Here is a 21,467-nt window from a genome sequence, read left to right on the forward strand (position 1 = left end):
ATGAGCTGTCTTCTTTATAGTTAAGCCAATTAATGAATATTTCTGGCTTATTTTATTTTGAACAGAACTGAGCTTAAAGTTCTCTTAAAGTTATTTATGCTAAACAGGGTTTCTCTGGAGTTCAGTCTGGTTTTAATGTTTCATGCTATATTGTATTGTGCAAAAAAGTAAATGAGAGAAATGCTCTTTTTTTTTTTTCCCTGAAATAAGTTATTGTTACAGGATATTCTTATATAGCAAAGCATGGAATCAGGGATGCTTTACTGAATGAATATTCACATTTTGTTAGGTAGTACTAGTACCAGTTTTAACAAAATTTGCCTGTAACATTTGATGGTTGATTATTGCCTTAAAAAAACAAAGACAAAAAACCCCACATCACTTGAACAGTGTAGAAGTTAGTTAGGGGCTTGAAGTGTCCAGAAGACATGTCAATTTTCTCTAAATAATACCCTAATGGTGTTTTGATGCAGGAAGAGCACCTGTACCAACTATTGGTCCTAGTTCCAAGATAGGCAGGCTAAGTCTGTAAGGTGCCATATTATCCTTTATCTGACATTTACTAGGTAAAAGAAAAAGGTTTCTTCATGAATAAAGAAGATAATCATAGTGTAGTTGTCATGATTGTGTATTTCTAGATTTCTAAGCTGGGATGATTTAGTAACATTTGAGCTTCAGATCACCGCTTCCAATACAAATTCTTTTCTTTTATCTTTAGGTTTCTAAAATTATTTCAGAATCTTCGAATACATGGCATTTGCCTCATAAAATCAGTGTTAAACATACATGTTAGAAATGAAGTTGTTTTGGACTCTACTCACCCCAGGAGTATTGCCTTTTACTTTGTTGCCATTGCCCATATTTCTTTAGAAATCATTTAACTTTAATTATTACTCTTATTATGTATTATTAAGCATGGATTATATTCGTATCATAAGCTGTGTGATTCCAAGTCAGATCTGTTAAGCTTGTTCAATTATACTTTATTATGCTCCCTGGAATAGGAAAGAACACAGTGGAGTTAGCAGCCTGTGCCCTGAAAACTGTACATTTCCCTGGAAGTGAATGTCCATCAGTGTGCTTTGTACGAGCAGCATTCTTCATATTAGTTGAACAAAGGAAAGACAGATATCCATCTCCAAGATGAATAGACATTTTGGAGTTCCAATATTTCTTTATTTCTTTATCCATAAAGTTCTTTAATTTATTTACATTCAATCCGGTACGTGAGTGAAGTCATGTGATTTGTAAGTTTATACCATACCTGTGAACATGCCCATTAAAAATGAGGCAAAGCTCTCACTGCATGAAGCTGGGAGATGCTGGCAGGATTCTCCCTTGCAGATGTTTCAGGGAATGTGGCCCTGTTGACATCTTGATTTTGGACTTCTGTTCACCAGAATGGAGAAAGAATAAATTTCAATTCTTTAAGAAACAATAACATTGATTCCCGGCCCAGGCACTTCCCAAAAACAAACAAACAAAAAATTCAACAAATGGTGCTGCAATAACAGGATGCTCACATGGAAAAAGAATGGGATGTGACCCCCGCCATATGGGGTCACAAAATAATAATAATAACAATAATAAAGGCAAAGCTTACGTTCTGAATTTTGTCAACACTATACCTTTATGTTTATTTTCTAACCCTGTCTTCTTTTTCTTCATCTTGCCATACTGAAAAGTTCTGTTGAAGAAACTGCTTCATTTGCCATTTTTTTTTACCTTTTTGCTACATTTTCACATTGAATTTTGAGTTTTGAAAAGTATTGTGGTGCAGTATTTCTGAAATGTATACAGTTTCTGTTTTACTCTGCTAATTTTTCTGCTCTTACAGGAATAGAGAACTTTCTTTCGATTACTTTTTCTGGTACAATTCCTAACATTTATAAGTTCTGCCTAGAATTCTTTACCAAACTATTTTATCATAAAAGAGTGACATTGAAATAAATCCATTTACAGGTGTGCAGATCCTAAGATAGTTTACTGTTCACAGACAATCCCTGAAGGAACTACTTAGAATGCACTTCAGCAAAGAAGATGGAGTTTCCTGGTTGAGAAAATAAATGCCTTACAATGGGTTGACCTAAGCAGTGCAAATTTTATCAGCTCACAGTTTGAGCCTCAAGTAAAGCAGGGCCTTCTTCCCAAGGACTGGTGTTCTGGGGCTGACTGCTGGTGATCCTTGGGCCTTGGCTCTTCTGTCTCATGGCAGTGCACATGATGGCTTCTTCTAGCCTCTCTGGTCCCTTTGACTTCTGGCCTCTTCCTGTGGATTTCTCTCTCTGTCTATGGCTGAATTTATTGTACTTATAAAGCACTCCAGTATTAGGATTAAGACCCATCCACATTCAGTTGGCCCACACCTTAACTGAAGTCAACTCATCAATAGGTCCCACATTACATGCCTCCCAGGGGTGTAAATCTCCCTGGCAATGTGGGACATGACTTCCAGGGATGAGCAGGACCAACATCATGGGATTAAGTAAACCCTCTCAACCAAAGAGGGGAAGATAAATGAGACAAAATAAAGTGTCAGTGGCTGAGAGATTTCAGAGTTGAGATGCTGTCCTGGAGGTTATTCTTATGCCTTATAGAGATTTCCTTTATAGTTTTTTGTGTATTGTAGTGGCTAGAGGAAAGTACCTGAAACTGTTGAACTGTATTCCAGTTGCCTTGATTCTTACAGATGATTGTGTAACTATGTGGCTTTTACAATGTGACTGTGTGATTGTGACAACCTTGTGGCTGATGCTGTCTTTACCCAAGATATGGACAGATAACTAAAAAAAATAAGGACAAAAAATAAGTAAATAATGGGGGTTAGGGTGGATAATGGGTAAAAAGAAATTGAGTAGATTGCAATTAATAGTGGTTAATGAGAAGGAGGAGTAAGGGATATGGAATGTATGTTTTTTTTTTTTTAATTTCTTTTTCAGGAGTAATGCAGATGTTCTAAAAATGACCTTTTGGTGAATACACAACTATGTGATGAGATTGTGAGCCATTGATTATATTCTTTGAATGGACTGTACGGTGTGTGGAGATATCTCAATAAAAATATATTTTTTTTTTACAAAAAAGAAACTAAAGAGCACAATTTGGGACAAAAAATAAATTAAAAAAGGTCCCATGTAGATGGGTTCACACCATAGGAATGGATTAAGATTAAGAACCTGCCCTATTTTTTCTGAGGTACATAGCTCCAAACCACGACAAAAGAAATTATTGTATTTCTCTGGCTTTTGGTTAAAACTAAATATGCTATAATGAAGGTGCCTTGTGTAGTGATTAGCACATATTTATCAGTCACACAATGTCATTTCCTTTCCACCTATATAGAAATATATGCTAAAAACATATATTCTAAAAATGAGATTCTGCCAAGGTGGACATAGTCCTGATTGAACTTTTTATAAAAAAATGAAATATTGGTCATTGAAAGAAACGTCTCAGAGACATTGTTGATGATAGCATTGGTAGTAAACCTACGGAAAGTGCTCAAGAATAGTGTTTTAGTTTCCCATGCTGCTTAGAGCAAGCACTGTGAAATGCACGTGGCGGTGTCTGCTGGACTCTCTCTTCTCTTCTGGGTTTCATTGCTTTTAGCTTTTTGCTTCTGTGCCTTTTTCTTCCTCTCTATTCATTCCATTTAAAAAGGAATCCAGTAAGAGGATTAAGTCTAATCCTGAATAAGATGGGTCACACCTTAACTGAAGTAACCTTGTCAAAAGGTCCTACAGACTGTGGGTTTACATCCACAGGAATGGGTTAAATTTAGGAACATGTCTTTCTGGGACATATACAGCTTCAAGCCACCACAAATAGTATGTTATTTATGTTACTGAAGAGTAAAATAAATACATCAATTTTATTAGATTAATTCACTAAATTATTCAGAATTTATGAATTATCAGTGAGCCTCTTTTGTTTTTTAGATCCTCATAATTGATTAGACAGCCCATCCCTTTATATAACAATTACATGTTCATGTGATCATTTGAATTCTAATATTTACTGTTTCTTTTTCAGCGCCTGGCTGGGGAAGCTGAGAAAGTTCAAGCAGCCCACCAGTGGAGAGAGGATTTTGCAGTAAGAACCCTTTTTAACCATTTGATTTAAATAGATTGACCTTTTGCACCTGGTTAATTATGTTTACATTGAAATGTTTCTTCAATGACAAAAACTTATGTTGTTATAGGAGCAGAAACAGCTTTACATTTTTAGAAAATTGTGTTTGGGTTACTGAGTTAAATTGCTCAAAATGTTCCTGCTTACGTTCTATATTAAAAAATAAAGATATCGATCAAAATGTGCTTCCATATTTGTAGGTATTTAAAAATTAATGATATTAAAATTCATTTTAAATGATAAAATCTGAATAATTTTGTATGTGTTTTAATATGCCTGTGAAAACATAGTACATTTAGCTACTTGAAGTTGTAAGAAATATTAAGATTAGAATAACCTTGAAGTTGGGCAATATGATTTAAGTGAGAATGAAGTTATTAAACTTCTTAAAACTTAATTTGCTCTCATTTAGCTGTAAGTAATCTTCTCTACTTGTAGAACATCTCACTGATATGAGCATTTGTATGTATCTTTTTGATAAACTTGCTTTGTGTTCTAAGCATCATTAATTTTGCTCATACAGATTAAGTGTTTGCAATCTATAGATTTAATTGCTGTTCAAAGAAGCTTCTTTCTTTGCATTACAGTAGTTTGGCAACATTTCATATACTCATTTATTGGTTGTCTGTCTGTTTCACTTCTCTAAGAATAAAATAGTATGGAAACAAATAACTTGGCCAGTAAAGATATAATACTACCTTTTACACCACCGGTTTTGATTTATGTAGCTATTGCATGATTGATTTCTGAATGTAAGGTTTCTTTTACTAGACTGTATTAGTCAGCTTCTTCAGAGAAATAGAACCAGAAGGATTTATATATATGTAAATATTATGAGAATTATTATAGGAATTGGATCACATGTCCATAGGAATTGGCAAGATCAAATTCCATAGGGCAGACTACTAAGTTAAGAACTATGACAAAATTTTAAATGAATTTCCCAGGAGAAGCTATCTTGCTGAATTAAAGAGAAAAATTCCTCTTTCTGATTGTTGAAGTCATCAGTTCTCCCTTTAAGGCCTTCCACTGATTAGATCAGACTTCTGCCATTGCTGAAGACAATCTCCTTTGTTGATTGTAGATATCATCAGCTATAGATGATATCAGTTGACTCTTGATTTCAGTCCCCAAAATACTTTCACAGTAACAACCAGGCCAGTGCTTGCTGGACCAAACAACTGGACAGTATTACCTAGCCAAGTTGAGATATAACTTAACCATCACACTGATATACTATAAACTTGATACTGAACCTATTAACACTAAATTAATATTTTTGCAATGATAATTTTTTTCTTTGTATAGAAGTAATAGGTGTCCCTTGTAGAGGCATGACAAGTATTCAATGCATGTTAACTATTACCATAATTCATTGAATCTGATCCATTAATTGAGAGCATGCTAACATTGTATGTAGGGTTAAGTAAAAAGTCAATTAAATTATTATACACTAAACATTTTAAGCTGCAGTCTTATTTATGAAATACAAATGTAAAAAGAAGAAAGTACTTTGAAATATAACCCCTATTTTCTACTCTCAGAAGCACAAGTTATGCAGGAGAACAAACTGGTCCCACAATGATACAAAAACTATTACTAAATTATATTTGGTAAAATAGGAAATAAATTGATTTAGCCAATAATTGTAAGGAGTTCTTAGCAAATAAAGGTTACTATGTGGGAGAATTCTTAAAAAAAAATAGTTCTTAATTTCCTTGTAGATTCCCTCACGATTTATTTGGGACCCGAGCGCTAATTGTATGATTATCAAGAAAACACTAAAGAAAAAGTAAATTAGGTCACTTTAGAGCCCTCTCAATTCATTTCCTGGGTTCCCTTCTTTAAAAAGTGTGAAAAACAGTCACAAAATACATACCTGTCAGTTTGCTGACTGAGAATTACCATTTCCCATTTCTTACCATGGCAGCCCTTTGCTTTAAAATACTGTGTTGATATGGTGGCAAGAATATGCTTGGAGAATTGAACCTGGTTTAAGATATCCTAATCTTCAGACTCATAAAAGCAAAAAGCACAAAAATGAAACAAAACCTTTCCACCTGCTTTGTGTGTGTGTGTGTGTGTGTGTGTGTGATAAACTAGATGCTGTTCCAGTTTATAAACATAAGAAGACTAAACAAATCCTTCAAGGACAGACTACAAATCAAATTCCTGTTAGAAATTAGAAGTCATCAATACTCAATCTCCACTTATTTTGTAAGATCACACAAAATAGTTGTGGATTTTATGAATATTTTGACCAAAAATATCAAGATGTTTAATCCTACCATCTTTAAGTGGTCCTCCTTTTAAACTTTATAATCCTTTTATCTCTTAAGGTATTTGTTTGCATCAGTGCTGTAGTTCTTTAATGCCACACTTTAATTATTCATCACTAAGTTGGTTTAGAAGGCAGAAATAATTTCTTAAAAGATACATTAACATTTCAAAAAGAAATATAATATTCTTATTCTTCCCTCAAGTATAAGTAGGCAGGTTTCATTAATATTACTTAAGCAAAATGTTGATTAACATTCCCTGCTGTGTAATGTAGAAAAATCTCATGAACAAAAGGCAACCTGCTAAAATGCTGGCAACAAGAAAGGGCTCATGTAATTCACACTCTCCCTTGGCACCATTCAGTTCCCAATTGAATGTACAATTGAGAGAACAAAGGGCAAATACTCTACATCGATTAAGATTTATGTGGTGATGCATTTACAAGTTCGAACTAATATTTGTAAATAGGCTATATCTAGCAGCTGCTTTTCAGTGCTCCATGTAACTTACTGGTGTTAAAGGTGACATTTTATGTCAGTTATGATGGGCAAATTATTTTATTTAAGTAGAATAAACACACAAAAAAACTTGGAAGACAAATTGTTCCGCATGAAATAATTGCTATTACTTCTACTGAACAGATCTTTTCCAATTACATTTGAGATCTTACTTGATTGCATTGCAATGGTTGGTTAACTAAAGCAATTTTGTTTTCAGCTAAGTCTCCAATATTAATTGTACTTACACATGTATAAACATAAGGGATGCCTAATTTGTATTTTAATAAGTAGGATCTTTATGTATGGCTTATTAGCACCAGCTTGTTTCTGTGCAGGGTGAGGGCAGACATCTAGAAATTGGCCAGACAGTGAAATATTTGAAAAATCCTTTTTAGCTGCAGCTTCACAGAGAAAGTAAATTACAAGATGAAAATTTTTCTAGCAAGGTTGAATATTATTGAATGTCAATCATGCCAATTTCGTTCTCCAATATTAAGCTTTGATTTCAAAACTTTAAAGAATTGCTTGCTTAAGTTATATTTTGAAATGTAGTTAAAAGTTATAATATTTTAAAATCTAGTGTCTATATAAGTAAAATTAATAGGTACTGTTATTATGTATTCATATTCATTTCATGGAATTGCATCACTCCTGTTGGTTGTAGCAAAACAGTTTTAAATATGTGAATTGCGAAAACATACTGCACTTATTTAGATTATAAAGTATAAAGACAGAAACTATTCTCAATTATAACTTAGTATATAGCTCCTGGATATGAAAGAGCTGAATTTTAGGGGCAAAGGGCATGTGGGTAGCATTCTAACTTAATAAATGAATGAATTTAATACATCACTAAATGATTTTAGGCTCTGACTGGATTTGATCTCTCTTAATGTCCACATTTGATGGAACTGCCCTTTCAGAATCAAGGGCTTGCATATTTTAAAATATTTCTCAACATCTTGACAATATAGGGAAATATAATCGATTTTTTCTACTGTTTTTCTTTTTATTAAGACTCTTGGCAATCTGTCCTCATCATCATGATAGAGTAAGGGGAGCCACTATGCAAAATTGATCTACCCTGAAATGTTGGTGACCAATTAATAGAAATGGGTCAGGGAAATTTATGATGCCTTACTCTTTTTGTTCATATACACATATAAATGTCTAAAGTAAGATCATTATAATACACCAGAGCACAAAATAATATTCATGAACTTTGAATTGCTCATTGTCCTGGGTAGTAATCCCTCATTTTTGTTTCTTATAATGAAAGGAAGAAGACATGAGATGTTTATTCATTAATACCTAGTTGAAAACGTTGGTTTCACTTCTAATAACTTAAATTTTTAAAAAATATCTTCTTGACCTCACTTTCTCTTAAATTTTATTAAAGCCAAAGTCACTGATTGTACCTGACTTGTACATTTGAACCCTCTATAGTCAAATAGTAAAATAGCATAATGATATTTCCTGCTCTAATGAAAGCCTAGATAAAAATGAGCTGGTCACCTTCCTCCTTTCCCCTCCCCTCCCTTGCCTTCCCTTCCCCCTCCTTTCTCTTTTTTCATTCTTTCTTTCTCTTTATTTTTTTCCTTTCTCTTTCTGTCTGTCTGTCTTGCCCCTCCTACCCATCCCCCAACTCCTTCAGGAATTGGAGGAGAGGTTAGAGAGAAGATTTAGAGTAGAAGAGAAATGGCAGACGTCCTTGACTTGGGACATGGAGAGGTAGATGGCAGGTCTCAATATTTTTCAGGACCAGTTTACTGGCTCAGTATTCTGGGATTTACTGGATGAAAGCAGTGCCAAATTATTGGGAGATACCTGGAATTCCTGCCAGTATTCTAAAAATTCCATGGGGAAAATCTCAAAATCATCCCCATGACATTTAAACTGAAATGGATTACTGTCACTGATGGGTGACAAATTACAACTGTTAACAAGGTGTTTTTATTTTTGTATTGGAGAAATTGTAGGTTTACAGAAAACTAATGCAAAAAGTGTAGCGTTGTTATATACCCTCCATACACAGATAGTTTTTTCTATTATTAATACTCTGCCTTAGTGTGATACTCTTGTTACAAGAGATGAAACAATATTAAAATAATTCTATTCCATAGTTTGTATTAGGGTTCACTATTTATGTTGTACAATTTTATGGTTTTTTTAAAATTTTTACTCTGGTAACATATAGAAAACCTAATATTTCCTGTTTTAACCACTTCAAATACACAATTCAGTGGTGCTAACTGCACTGACAATGTTGTGCTACCATCATCACCATCTATCACCAAAACTTTCCCATCGCTCCAAACAGAAATTGTATCAGTTAAGCATTAACTCCGTTTCCCTACCCCCAACTGGCCCCCAGGAAACTGAATTCTACTTTCTGACTCTGTGAATTTACTTATTTTAATAATTTCATATCGGTGATATAAATACAATACTTGTCCTTTAGAGTCTGGTTTATTTCATTCAACATGATGTCTTCAGGGTTCCTCCATGTTACCTCCTGTATCAGACCTTCATTCCTTTTTACGACTGATTAATATCCTGATGTTTGTATATATCACCTTGTGTTTATCCACTTACCTGTTGATGGGTGCTTGGGTTGCTTCCATCTTTTGGTAATTGTGAATAACTGGTTATGAACTTCAGTGTGTCAGTATCTTAATCCCTGCTTCTTATTCTTTGGGGTATATATATATATATATATGTATATATATATACCTAGAAATGGAACAGCTGGGTCATATGACAATTTTATACTTAACATTCTGAGGAACCACCACTTCCACAATGGCTGTACCATTTCACATTCCCACCAGCTATGAGCAAGCATTCTCATTTCTCCACATCCTCACCAACATTTGTTATTTTCCCTTTTTTTAATAGCAGTCGGTGTGAAATATATCTCATTGTGGTGTTGATTTGTGCTTCCCTAATGGTGATGTTGAGTATCTTCTCCTGTGCTTATAATTATTGCTCTAATAGAAGAATCCTGCTCTGCTCAGGTGGTTGTCACCTGATACAGCCCATGTTCAAGGCCTGGAATCATAAAGTGCCCTCTGCAATGAGGTAGAAGATTCTTTCCAACCCTGGAGGTTTTAAATCAATTGGACCCTGAAGCTATTACTTATAATCCTTATGTCACAAAATTCCTCAAGAAAACAGCTCATGCTTTATTTATTTAACCCTTTTCACTATGAGGGCAGTAACACTTTTTTTGCAATCTTTAAGGACACTTATTTCCTCAGCTTCCCTGTGACTATTGTTCATATAATTCTCCTTCCTTGGGAAGTGTAAGTTGACCTCCAGCAAATGAAAAACAAACACAAAGAAAAAATGAAAAAGAGTTTCCTGAGAATCTGCCCACTCCAAACCCATATCCTCTTAGTTGAGGTTCAGTGTGGTATTCACTTATAAATGCTGCGTACATTTATACCTCCAAAAGGCTGACATGATGTTAAATGGAGTAATTCATATAAATATGCCTAGCAGTTAGGAATATCCTCAAAGATAATTTTAATATAGGAGGTGTTGTTTAGTTCTAGATTTACTTCTTCTCAGAAGCTGACACATAGGTTTTTAATGATAAATTACAAATTATATATATATTGTTTTGTATGCTGTATGGTTGGGGTCACATTTCATTCTTTTCCCATGTGACTATCCCTTTATTGCAGCACCATTTGTTGAATTTTCTTTTTGGGGGGGTGGGGTGGCCGGGTAGTACATGGCCCGGGAATCGAACCCAAGTCTTCTGCATGGCAGGCAAGAATTCTACCACTGAACTACCTTTGCACCCCCACAAGTTTTATCTTCTCAATAAAGAAATACGTGTTGTACATAAAAAGCACTCAAGGAACGCTTGTTGAAATGACTTAAAAAACATTTAACTTACATTCTATTTATGTATTAAGACAGCATTCATTTTTGAATGATTACATTTGGAAGTGACCTATACTCAACATAAGGGTAACGAGTATTTTGTTGTTACTGATGTTTGTTTTAAATTTGTATTTGAAGTTCTGGTACCCTCAAAACAGCCTTGATCTGCCTTTATAGAACAAACAGCAAATGTATCTGAAGGGATGTTTAAGTGAGCACAGAGACCAATAAATATTTTCATTTCCTGTAGATCTTTGAGAGCTGAGCCCTGGGGCAGTAACTACTACAGTCCCAGAGATAATTTTTGGATAGAGAGTGACATCAGCTGCTGGAATAATTTCAGTTTATTGGAGTTTTAAATATGTAATGACTTTACTAAATATTGTCATGGGAAAGTGAGAATGTTCCAGGAGTTGAAGGATAGGCTAAAAGAGCTTTCTATCTAAGGGGGTGACACTGGGGTCAAACTTTAAGCATTAAAATAAGAAAAAAAGTATGAGAATCAGGGTGATTAATGTAGGTTATGGAGTTCTGTCACTAGTTGAATATGTTTTGACATCAGGAGCTGCCCAGGAGAGCTGACCTCAGGAACTCAGGACTCAGTAGGAGGCTGTTTTCAGTGCAGGGATATTATGAGGCCAGAAAACCGGAGAACTGCTGAAAAAAAAATGAAACAGGTCTGGATGATGTAGAGAATAGACAAAGTAAGCAGAAGCTTAACCAAGATGAATGACTTTCTCATGTAAATGGAAAAAATTTTTGAGAAGTCTCTGATTTAAACTTAGAGGGGAAAAGAAAAAGAAGAAAGGAAAAACCTGAATATTCATCTGCAAGTTTAAAAACATAATGTAGGGCGGGCCACGGTGGCTCAGCAGGCACGGATGCTTGCCTGCCATGCCAGAGGACCCAGGTTCAATTCCCGATGCCTGCCCATGTAAAAAAATAAATAAGTAAATAAAAATAAATAAATAAATAAAACATTATGTAACTAGACTTTGGTACTGTATTTAATTGCATTTCAAGAAAGGCTAAGGGAATTTTAAGAAGCATCATGATATTTAATTTTTCTATGTATCTGTTAAATTTTTCATGAGATACACAGAATAGTTCATGAATTCTTAATTAATTTAATGAACTGAATATGCACACTTGTGACCACAGAGGACATTCTATTTGAATAAATCAGTGTGTTTGCATTTTCTCTCACCTTCCCCATACCTTCCAAATCTTATCAGATAATTCCTTTTATGTCATTAAAGGTTTGTGATCTATAACTCCCAGTATTTAATCCAGGTCCTTTATTTTGACTGATTAAATACTATCAGCAGTGCTTTTACCACAGGCTTTTCATTACTAATTTTGTTACTTAACTTTTTTTATGTTTCAATTCATGATTTGATTTATTGGGTTTTGTTGCTATTTATTTTAATCAAGAAGATCTGTTGAGTACTCTTATCTCTGAGTTCTTGTATTGGGATTATCAGGGCATTTCATTTTGGACTTGAAAGATACCTTGGCTAAGTGTGCAGTTTTCTTCTCAGAATTTTGGAAATTGTTTCGTTTTCTTCTCAGAATTTGGGAAATTGCTTCACTGTCTTTCATTGACAGTGGCTATCAAGAAGTCTGAAGTCAGTCCGATTCTAGCCCCTCAACATTGATCCCGAATTGACTTGATCTTTTTATTGGTTCCTTAATGTTACTTCCTTCATTCCCAAGGTTGAATCAGCAATGCCTTATCTCATGGTTGATTGTTTGGCATCTCTATATTAAAGCTTTAATTTATTTCAGAGATAATGTCTTTCAGGATATTTTTCTGTTTTCACAATTTATTTGCCATGTTCCGATCTTTAGGAATATCACTTAGTGTAAAGTGGACCTCCTTTTTTATTTTCAGCAATGGGTATCTTCTCCATTATTATGCTGTTATGTCTTCATACTTTTACATTTCATGTAATATGTTTTCCGGAAGCCTTCCTGTACCGATGATCTTTTCATATGCATTTGTACTTTTGTTGTTCCTCTCTAAATAATCTTTTTTTCTGTATGTTTAGCAAGATATTTTACTTGCTTCTATTAGTTTACAATCTCAACTTGTGAACCCCTTTACCTTTTATCCTCTTTTCTTGTTTTTGCTGACTACCTCCCCACTTTAAAAAAAAATAGATATGTCTGAAATTTCTCTGAGACTGTGAAAAACCATTTGTCTTAATTATTCATTCCTCTTTTATTTTAGGATTTCATGCCCTTGGCTAGTTTTCCTTTTTCTCCCTCCCCTTCCACTCAAAATGTCTATGCATGAGTTCTTTCTTTTACTTTACATTGTTTTTTTTTTTGAGCAGTTGTAGGTTTACAGAAACATCATGCAGAAATCACTAAGTACCCATATTCTCCCCCACACACACTGGCTCAGATTTCTGTATTAACGTTTTCCATTAGTGTGATACTTTATTAAAATTCATGACAATATTATTTAGTTATGCTATTAACTTTAGCTCACTGTTTACATTCGGTTTCACTCATTGTGTTGTACTGTTCTTTGGGTACTTATGTGCTTGTGAGTGATAACATATACAACCTAAAATTTCCCCTTTTTTTCACACATATACAATTTGATGGTATTAATTACATATGCAAAGTTTCTGCCTCCATCTCCATCTCCAAAATTTTTCCATTATCCCAAACAGAATTTCCATACAAATTAAACGTTATATTCCCATCCCCTTCCCTTACTCAGTTTCTAGTCACCTGCATTCGAATTTATGACTTTATGAATATGCATATTATGCTTACTTCCTCTAAGTGAGATCATACAGCATTTGCTATTTGTGTCTGGCTGATTTCAGTCAAAATGATATATTTAGGATTCATACACGTTATAGCATGCATCAGAATTTCATTTTTATGGTCAAATAATATCCCATTGTATGTATATACCATGTTTTGTTTATCTGTTCATCTGCTGATGGACATTTGGGTTGCTTCCACCTTTTGACAATTGTGAATGATGCTGCTATGAACATCCACGTGCAAATGTCTGTTCCAGTCCCTGCCATGAATTCTTTTGGGTATGTATACACCTTAGTGTGAGATTGATAGGTCCCATGGGAATTCCATTCTTCCTGAGGAATTGCCATACAGTTTTCCACAGCAGCTGCATCATTTTGCATTTCCACCAACATAGTATGAGTGTTCCTATCTCTCCACATCCTCAACAACACTTGTTAGCCACCCATCTTTTATTTAATAGTAGCCATACTATTGGTTGTTTCATGGTACCTCATTGTGGTTCTGATTTGCATTTTCCTGGTGGGTAATGAATGAGCATCTTTTCATGTGCATATTGGCCATTTGTATATTTTCTTTGGAGAAATGTCTGTTCAAATATTTTTCTCATTGTTAACCTCAGTTGTATGTCTTTGTGTTGTTGTGTTGTGGAAATTATTTATGTATTCTGGATAATAAAACATAATGAGATGTGGGTTTCCAAATATTTTCCATTGAGTAGGTTGTTTTTACTTTTTTATAATGTCCTTTGATGCACTGAAGTGTTCAGTTTTGATGCTGTCCAATTTATCTATTTTTCTTTGTTTTGGTGTAAAGTCTAAGTAAATAACCACCTAACAAAAGGTCCTGAACATATTTCCCTATGTTTTCCTCTAAGAGTTTTATAGTTCTGGTTCTTATATTTATGTCTTTGCTCCCTTTTGAGTTAATTTTTGTATACAGTGTGAGGTCGGGGCCCATCGTACATTTTTTTCTTTTTCATGCAGCTATCTAGTTCTTCCAGCACCATTTTTGAAGGTTCTGTTTTTCCTTAAAAAGTGGTTTGGCACCTTTTTCAAAGATCATTTGGCTAAAGGTGTGAAGGTTTATTTTTGAACTCTCAGTTCTATTCTGTTCAACTATATGTTTGTCCTTTTGCCAGTACCAAGCTGTTTTGATTATTGCAGCTTTGTAGTAAATTTAGAATCAGAAGTGTAAGTTGTTCAACTGCATTCTTCTTCCTGAAGGTTGTGGCAATTTGGGGTCACTTCTATATGAATTTGGTGATTGGTTGTTCCAATTCTATGAAGAAGTCTTTTGGAATTTTGTTTGTAATGTGTTGAATCTGTTTATCATTTTGGGTAGGATTGACTTAATATATTTTGTCTTCCAATCCATGAGCGTGAATGTCTTTCCAATTAGTTAGGTCTTCTTTAACTTCTTTTGGCAATGTTTTATAGTTTCCGCGTACAAGTCCTTTACATTCTTGGTTAAATTTATTCCTAGGTATGTGATTCTTTTAGTTGTTATTGAAAATGGACTTTTTTTCTTGATGGTTTCTTTGTATTGTTCATTGTGTACAGAAACAGCACTGATTTTTGAGTGTTGATCTTGTACCCCACTACTTTTTGAATTTATTTATTAGAGCTAGTAGATTTGTTGTGGACTTTTCAGTTTTCATTATGTATACGATCATGTCATCTGCAAAAAGGGAGAGTTTTACTTTTTCCTTTCCTGTTTGGAAACTTTTTATTCCTTTTGCTTGCCTATTTGCTCTGGCTAGAAATTATAATGTTGAATAACACTGGTGACAGTGGGCATCCTTGTCTTATTTTTGATCTTAGAGGAAAAGCTTCCAGTCTTTCACCATTGAGTATGATGTCAGCTGTGGGTTTTTCATCTATAACATGTGGGCCCTTGAATTTCCCAATAAACTAATGACTTGGTAGATGATGAATGAAAGTTAAAAGGTGAGAATCCCAAGTATTTTAGAACTTGCCCTTGGGTGAATGGTCTCAAATATCTTACATAATATACTCCTTTTTTTTTTTTCTTTGCAGATTTTCAATTAGTTTTGGTGTTGCAGAAATTTGTAAGAGTTTTAGTAAAAACATTTAAGCTATGGTATTTCTGGTTACCAGGTGATGAATGCCACTTAGCCTTTCTTACTGGGATTAAATTCCTTTTTTTGTGTTTTGGCTGGAATTTATTAGGAAAAAATAACTTTAAAACTGCAGATAATAATAATAGAATTAACTGCATTTTTAGTGTCAAAGTAGGGGAATGTGCAATATAAGTGCTCCTAAAAATATGTATCTAATTACCATTCAGATCCAGCCAGATATTATTAATTGCATATAAAACAAATTTTGTGATTTGTGACTGAAGAAAATAAAATATAACCTATAACATAAACCAATGCAAAAATATAATAGTGAGCCAAAAATAAAAATTCTGATAATTTCAACAGATACCCTATAATTACTATTTGTATAAGATTCACTGATTATACTAGATAGAGTTTGGTGTGCTTCTGAGTCCATTCAATACATATTTTATCTACTATTAAGTATAAAATTATTATTTTGCGTCATGAAGTTTATTGAAGAAACATTATTTTTAGAAGTGGCATACTATAATAAATAGGAGTGTCAATCAAGGTGCCAGAAAGAATTTAGTCATGTCCTAGTCTATGAATTGTAGCCAGTTATTTAATTGCTATATCAAAGCATCCTCATCAATAAAATGGGAATAATATTGGTATCAGTAGTAGAGAAATGTGTTGATACTTACTTGAAATTTCCTAAAACAGGCTTAATACAGGGTTTTTACTAATTGAATCGTGATTTAAAGAAAGGAAATGTGAATAATGTCACATTTGCTAGAAAATGACCACATTGATATTGGCTAACCAAATATAATGAAATTTATTAACACTCAAAATTAATTATTCTATTTAATTACTAGCCTTATATCTCTTTCTTCTCTTTACTTTCCAGTGGAAAATCTGAGTTGTACAATACCTGCTATCATCAAGCACCTTACACACACACACATACACACACACACGCTCATATCATTAACATCACATCTTTTTTTGAATGTACACAAAATAAGTACTGAAAATAGCTCTCTGGTTCATTAGAAGTAGGAATGTGAACTTAGTATGGCCTACTTGCTGTATCTTTTCTCTGTACTCTCAAAATGTCAAGGATACTTCAGAGACTATTATAAATTGTCTTGGACCAAGCTATGTGACATCGTTGAAAAACACAGCATTTACAAGAAAAACCAAGGTCTATCAACAAAAGCACTGCTGGGCCATGTTGAAAGCTTTGTGAATTTAGAATGAAGAAGGGCAGTTCTCCAATAATTCATAGCTATGCCTTGAGAATGCCAAGGAGCTATGTCTTTCTGCACCCTTGAAATTCTCTAAGAAATGTAAAATTCAAGGCTACTGTTGAGCAAATTAAAGCCACCAAAATGCTTTGATTTTAAAGGGTATCAAACATCTATCCTGTGGTTTGTTAAGAAGTCTACTTAGCCATGTTAAAGACAGTTGATTTGGTAAGAGAAATTATAAAATTTAAGCAATTTTCATACCATATTCTTGAAAGTTTACAAATAGATCCTTGAGAAGAAGTACACATTTAAATCACCCACATAGTAAACCTACATAGATGTCCTTTTCCCATTCCCCACCACACTCCGCTCCCAAAAGAAAAATAGGATAGGAAAAAAAAGATGTAAGTGACCAATGCTCTAACCCAACTGAGCCCCAAGACCAATGAACTTGCTTGGCACGGAGTTACCCATGAGTATAATCAGGGACTTATGAACAGGATAAGACTTTTCCCTATGGCAGGTGTAGGGAAATGGATGTTAGTGTCTGTGCAAAAGAGGGAGAGAGGAGTGCCATGGGAGTGGCTTATAAAAGTTTAGGCCCACAGAGTGTGACATCGGAGTTTAGCAAGGTCTCATGAGATTTGTTTAGGGGAGGGGAATTTTAATGACATTCTTTCCCCCCTGAGGAGATCTGTTGATCTTTAACACCTATCCTGGCCCTGTAGGAAGCTTCCTGCAGTAACTTGTTCTCATACTGGAGGAGTTGGGGGGACCTGGGCCTGGGTCCTCACAACCCACCCTCACACAGCAGATCACATTCACCACAAGACACACCAATCCATGTTCCACAACCACAGCAAAAGAGACAACACTAGGAGTCCCCCACACAGAGATAACAACCCCACAAAGTGATGAAAATCTGTGATTTCAGTCTTTAACGAGATTCTTTTCCAGATTTTCCAATGTACTGAATTCTGCCAGGCCAGCAGGGTATTCTGTGCAGTCCTAATTGCAGGGGTCCCAGTCCAAGGCAGGGCAGTGGCACCTGACAGTGAAAGTTCAGTGCACACTCAGCATTGAGATGTATTGTGCATGTAGGTTACCACAGATGCCTATTGAAGAAAATATTTGCTATGGTTCTAAGGGCAAAAAGAAAGATGTTTATGTAGGACTATGAGATGTAAATCTTATTCATCTAATGGAATACAAGGTAATTTTCCATTTGTTGACAGAAATATTCCTGGAGAAGGGGTACTAAGGGGGGATTTTAGATACCACAACTTTCCCCTCTTCAATTGCAGGGAGACTTCTGGAGTCAAATCCACAGTTAGCCTGGGCATAAGTGCCCCTAGAGACGTACATACTGTGCCTTGAGGTACAGTGGTCCCAAGTTGGTTACATATACAATTTGGGTGTTTGGTATATAAACTGTAGTCTAATTTTGGGCAACCCATGGGCTTAAAATTCCCAACCAGTATGGCTGCACTGGCCAGAACCATGACCAATTGATCTTATTTTCTCAAATTTCTAATACTTGAGTCACAGGCAAGAGCAAGTTATTTCATTGCCTTATTGTGGCTAAGCCTTGCTGGTCCTTTTACCTGAATTTCAGTGCCTGCACGGGCCCTGCCATTACCAGCTCAACAGGATCAGGAGCAGCTTCTTGGGACTGTAAATAGAGGCTGGTGAGGGCTGAATACAAATGCAAAGATTGCTTGTCATCTTTAGCTGCTTTTTTAAAAGCCCTTTCATCCATTCAATTAACCCCACTACTGTGGGGTTGTAAGGCACATTAATTGTTCATAAGTCATCATGTTCAGTAGCCAGGCTTGGGCTTGGGTTAGTTGTCCAGTAAAGGGAGTCTCCCTATCAGTGTCCACATGTGTGGGGACCCCAAAGAATGCACTTAGCTTTTCTAAGCTATGTATTGCAGCTCTTTTGTTAGCTCTCCCTATTGGGAAGGCCGGCAACAGTCTAGTAGCCATTTCTGTGTCTGTAAAGGCATACTTAGCACCTTCAGCTAAGGAAGAGGCCCAATATAATCAACCTGCCACCTGGTGACTGAAATTACTACCAGCTGATATGAGTGAGTTGATGACGAAGCTTCCCTGGGCGTTGCAGCAAACAGGAGGGACAGGTGTCCACAACATCCTTTAGCTGTTGTCCAGTGATGAGCAGCTGTAATAGCTGTGCCAGTCTCCACAGAGTTTGGTACCCTTGGTGTTCTGTTTTCCTGTGCTACTATTCAGCAGCTTTGTGTGATGTTGGCTCTAGGCTATGAATTTTTGCTAAAGTACCTGCTTCAATATTGCCAGGTAAAGGATCAGTATTATGGGCTAAGACATGAAACATGATTACTGTTTGCTTATCTTAGGCGGTACAGATGTATCACCACATTTCTTTTCTCCATAAAGGGTGGCTGGCAACAATCCTTTGCTCTTGCTTCTACATAGCCAGCCACACCGTCAGGCCATACCCTGTCCAGATGTCAGTACAAGTAGTCAGTGCATCTCCAGTTTCATGGACAATGGCCATCCATACAGCCCTTAATTCATCCTATTGGCTGCTTTGCATGGTTCCAGTTTCCCACCATATAGTGTCTATACTAGATTGCATGTCCAGGCGATGGACTGCCCATGTGCTGATCCATCAGACTCAGGTATACTGCACACCCATCAATGGTGGACACAGAAACAGCTATCTTAGGAGGATCAGCAGGAAGTGGCAAGTATTCTTCCACACAGGAAACTGGTTCTTAGATATCATGCATTTCTATGCTTAAAGGGCTGTGGTTAAAAATGCTACACTGTAGCACATAAGCTTTCCATTTCTTTAATGTGCTCAATTGTGCGCTGTCAATGTGAGGCTTAGTGGCAGTATTCCATACCCACCCTGTAGGGGATGGCCGTTCTTAATTTCACAAGGCATTTCTGAGTTAGTCCTTCAGCTTGCAGTAAGGCATTATAGGCAGCCCTCAGTTGTTGTTTTTTAAGGGGCTTTATCATAACTTGAATCCTTTCCAGAGCTGAGGCCAAAAGCCAATGGGCATTGGTTTGCCTGTTGCTTTTCCACACACCCTGCCCAAACCAATATTGGTACTGACCATGTTTAAGTCATAAGGTGCATCTGGGTCCTTCCCCCTATAAAGCCTGAGCTTGTGTGATAGGTCCTTTGGCTTTCTCAAAAGTGGTCTGCTGTGGAACATCCCGTTCCTATGTTTTTCCTTTTCTAAGGCATACAAGGGTTTTAGAACTGTGCTAAGTTGGGGTAAAAATGGTCTCTAATAACTCAACAAACCAAGGAAAGCCATGAGCTATTTAGGAGTATGTGGGGTGGAATAATTTTACACATCATCAACAACAGTAGAAGAAATAGTCTTAGTCTTACTTGATCAAACAGCACCCCAAAATTAGACAGAGCATCCACTCCCAGTAATTCCCAAAATACTGCCCATTCCTGTCTCTTGAGATGGGCCACTATGATCTTAGCAGCAGTATATAATTCTGGAAGAGAGTTACTGGTTAACATTCATCAATGTAATGAAAAAGAGTGACCTCTGCTAGATGTTTCCAAATTTTAAAATCTTGGGTTACCAAACCATGGCAGATAGTGGAACTATGAAACTTTCCTTACAGTAGCACAGTAAATGTCACTATTGTTCTTCCCACATGCAAGCAAACACAGGCTGGCTGGAGGGATCTAAAGAAATACTAAAAAAAGCATTAACAAGATACAACACAAAATGAAATTGGCCTACGTCCTGTAACAAAGGAGCTATGTTTGATACAGCCGCAAACAAAGGGGGAGTTACTTGCTAAGTTCTTTGTAATCAGTAGCCGTCTATCAGGCACCATCCGGCTTCTTCTCGCCAGTCTGGGCTATTAAAGGGGGTGTGAGTGGTTATTATAATGTCTACTCTTTCCAATTTCTTAATGTTGACAGTAATTTCTTGATGGCCCCCTGGTAACTTATACTGATGCACTGACACTGTGCCTCTGGGATAGGGTACCTTTACTAGTGACCACTATCAGTCCTCTTTGGATGTTTTGACCACCCAACGATGGAGATGGAATTTACCTACAGTAGTTTTCAAAGTGATATTTTATAAAATATCAATTCCCCATATATATTTTGAAATAGGAGATATGAACACCATGTACTTTTCAGGTGGTAACTAGCCAATATGCATTAGTAGTTGTTGTGTTGCTTTAATACTTTGGTCCTTATATGCAGCAAAGGCTAATGCAGGCCCACCAGGTCAGGGCTGTTATCCCATATATTAAGGTGCATTCCACTCCAGTGTCCATGAGTGCCCAAACCCTATGCTCATTAGTAGGGGACCAAAAGATTGTTAACTCAACATGCAGCCTCTGATCTCCAGTGTCCCTGTATATAGCTCTTATTTGGAGATTGTATTAGGTAGGGTTCTCTAGAGAAACAGAATCAACAGGAAATATTCATAAATAAAAAAATTATAAAAGTGTCTCACATAACTGTGGGAATGTAGAGTTCAAAATCTATAGGGCAGGCTGTGAAGCTGATGATTCTGATGGA

General features: G+C 35.8%; 1 protein-coding gene across 5 annotated transcripts in view; it reads left to right on the plus strand.

Annotated features, from left to right (window-relative positions):
- Positions 1-21,467, plus strand: part of CACNA2D1 (calcium voltage-gated channel auxiliary subunit alpha2delta 1) — a 501,299-nt gene that overhangs the window by 255,925 nt on the left and 223,907 nt on the right. For all 5 annotated transcript variants that reach the window (XR_013172125.1, XM_077151905.1, XM_077151925.1 and 2 more), the window contains exon 4: positions 4,033-4,092. Coding sequence is in view for 4 of the 5 variants with exons in the window: in XM_077151905.1 (XP_077008020.1) it covers positions 4,033-4,092 (60 nt within the window). In the remaining variant the exon portion in view is untranslated. The remainder of the gene's footprint in view (positions 1-4,032; positions 4,093-21,467) is intronic.

The sequence above is a fragment of the Tamandua tetradactyla genome, chromosome 1 (genome assembly GCF_023851605.1).
Source record: "Tamandua tetradactyla isolate mTamTet1 chromosome 1, mTamTet1.pri, whole genome shotgun sequence".
Lineage (NCBI taxonomy): Eukaryota > Metazoa > Chordata > Mammalia > Pilosa > Myrmecophagidae > Tamandua > Tamandua tetradactyla.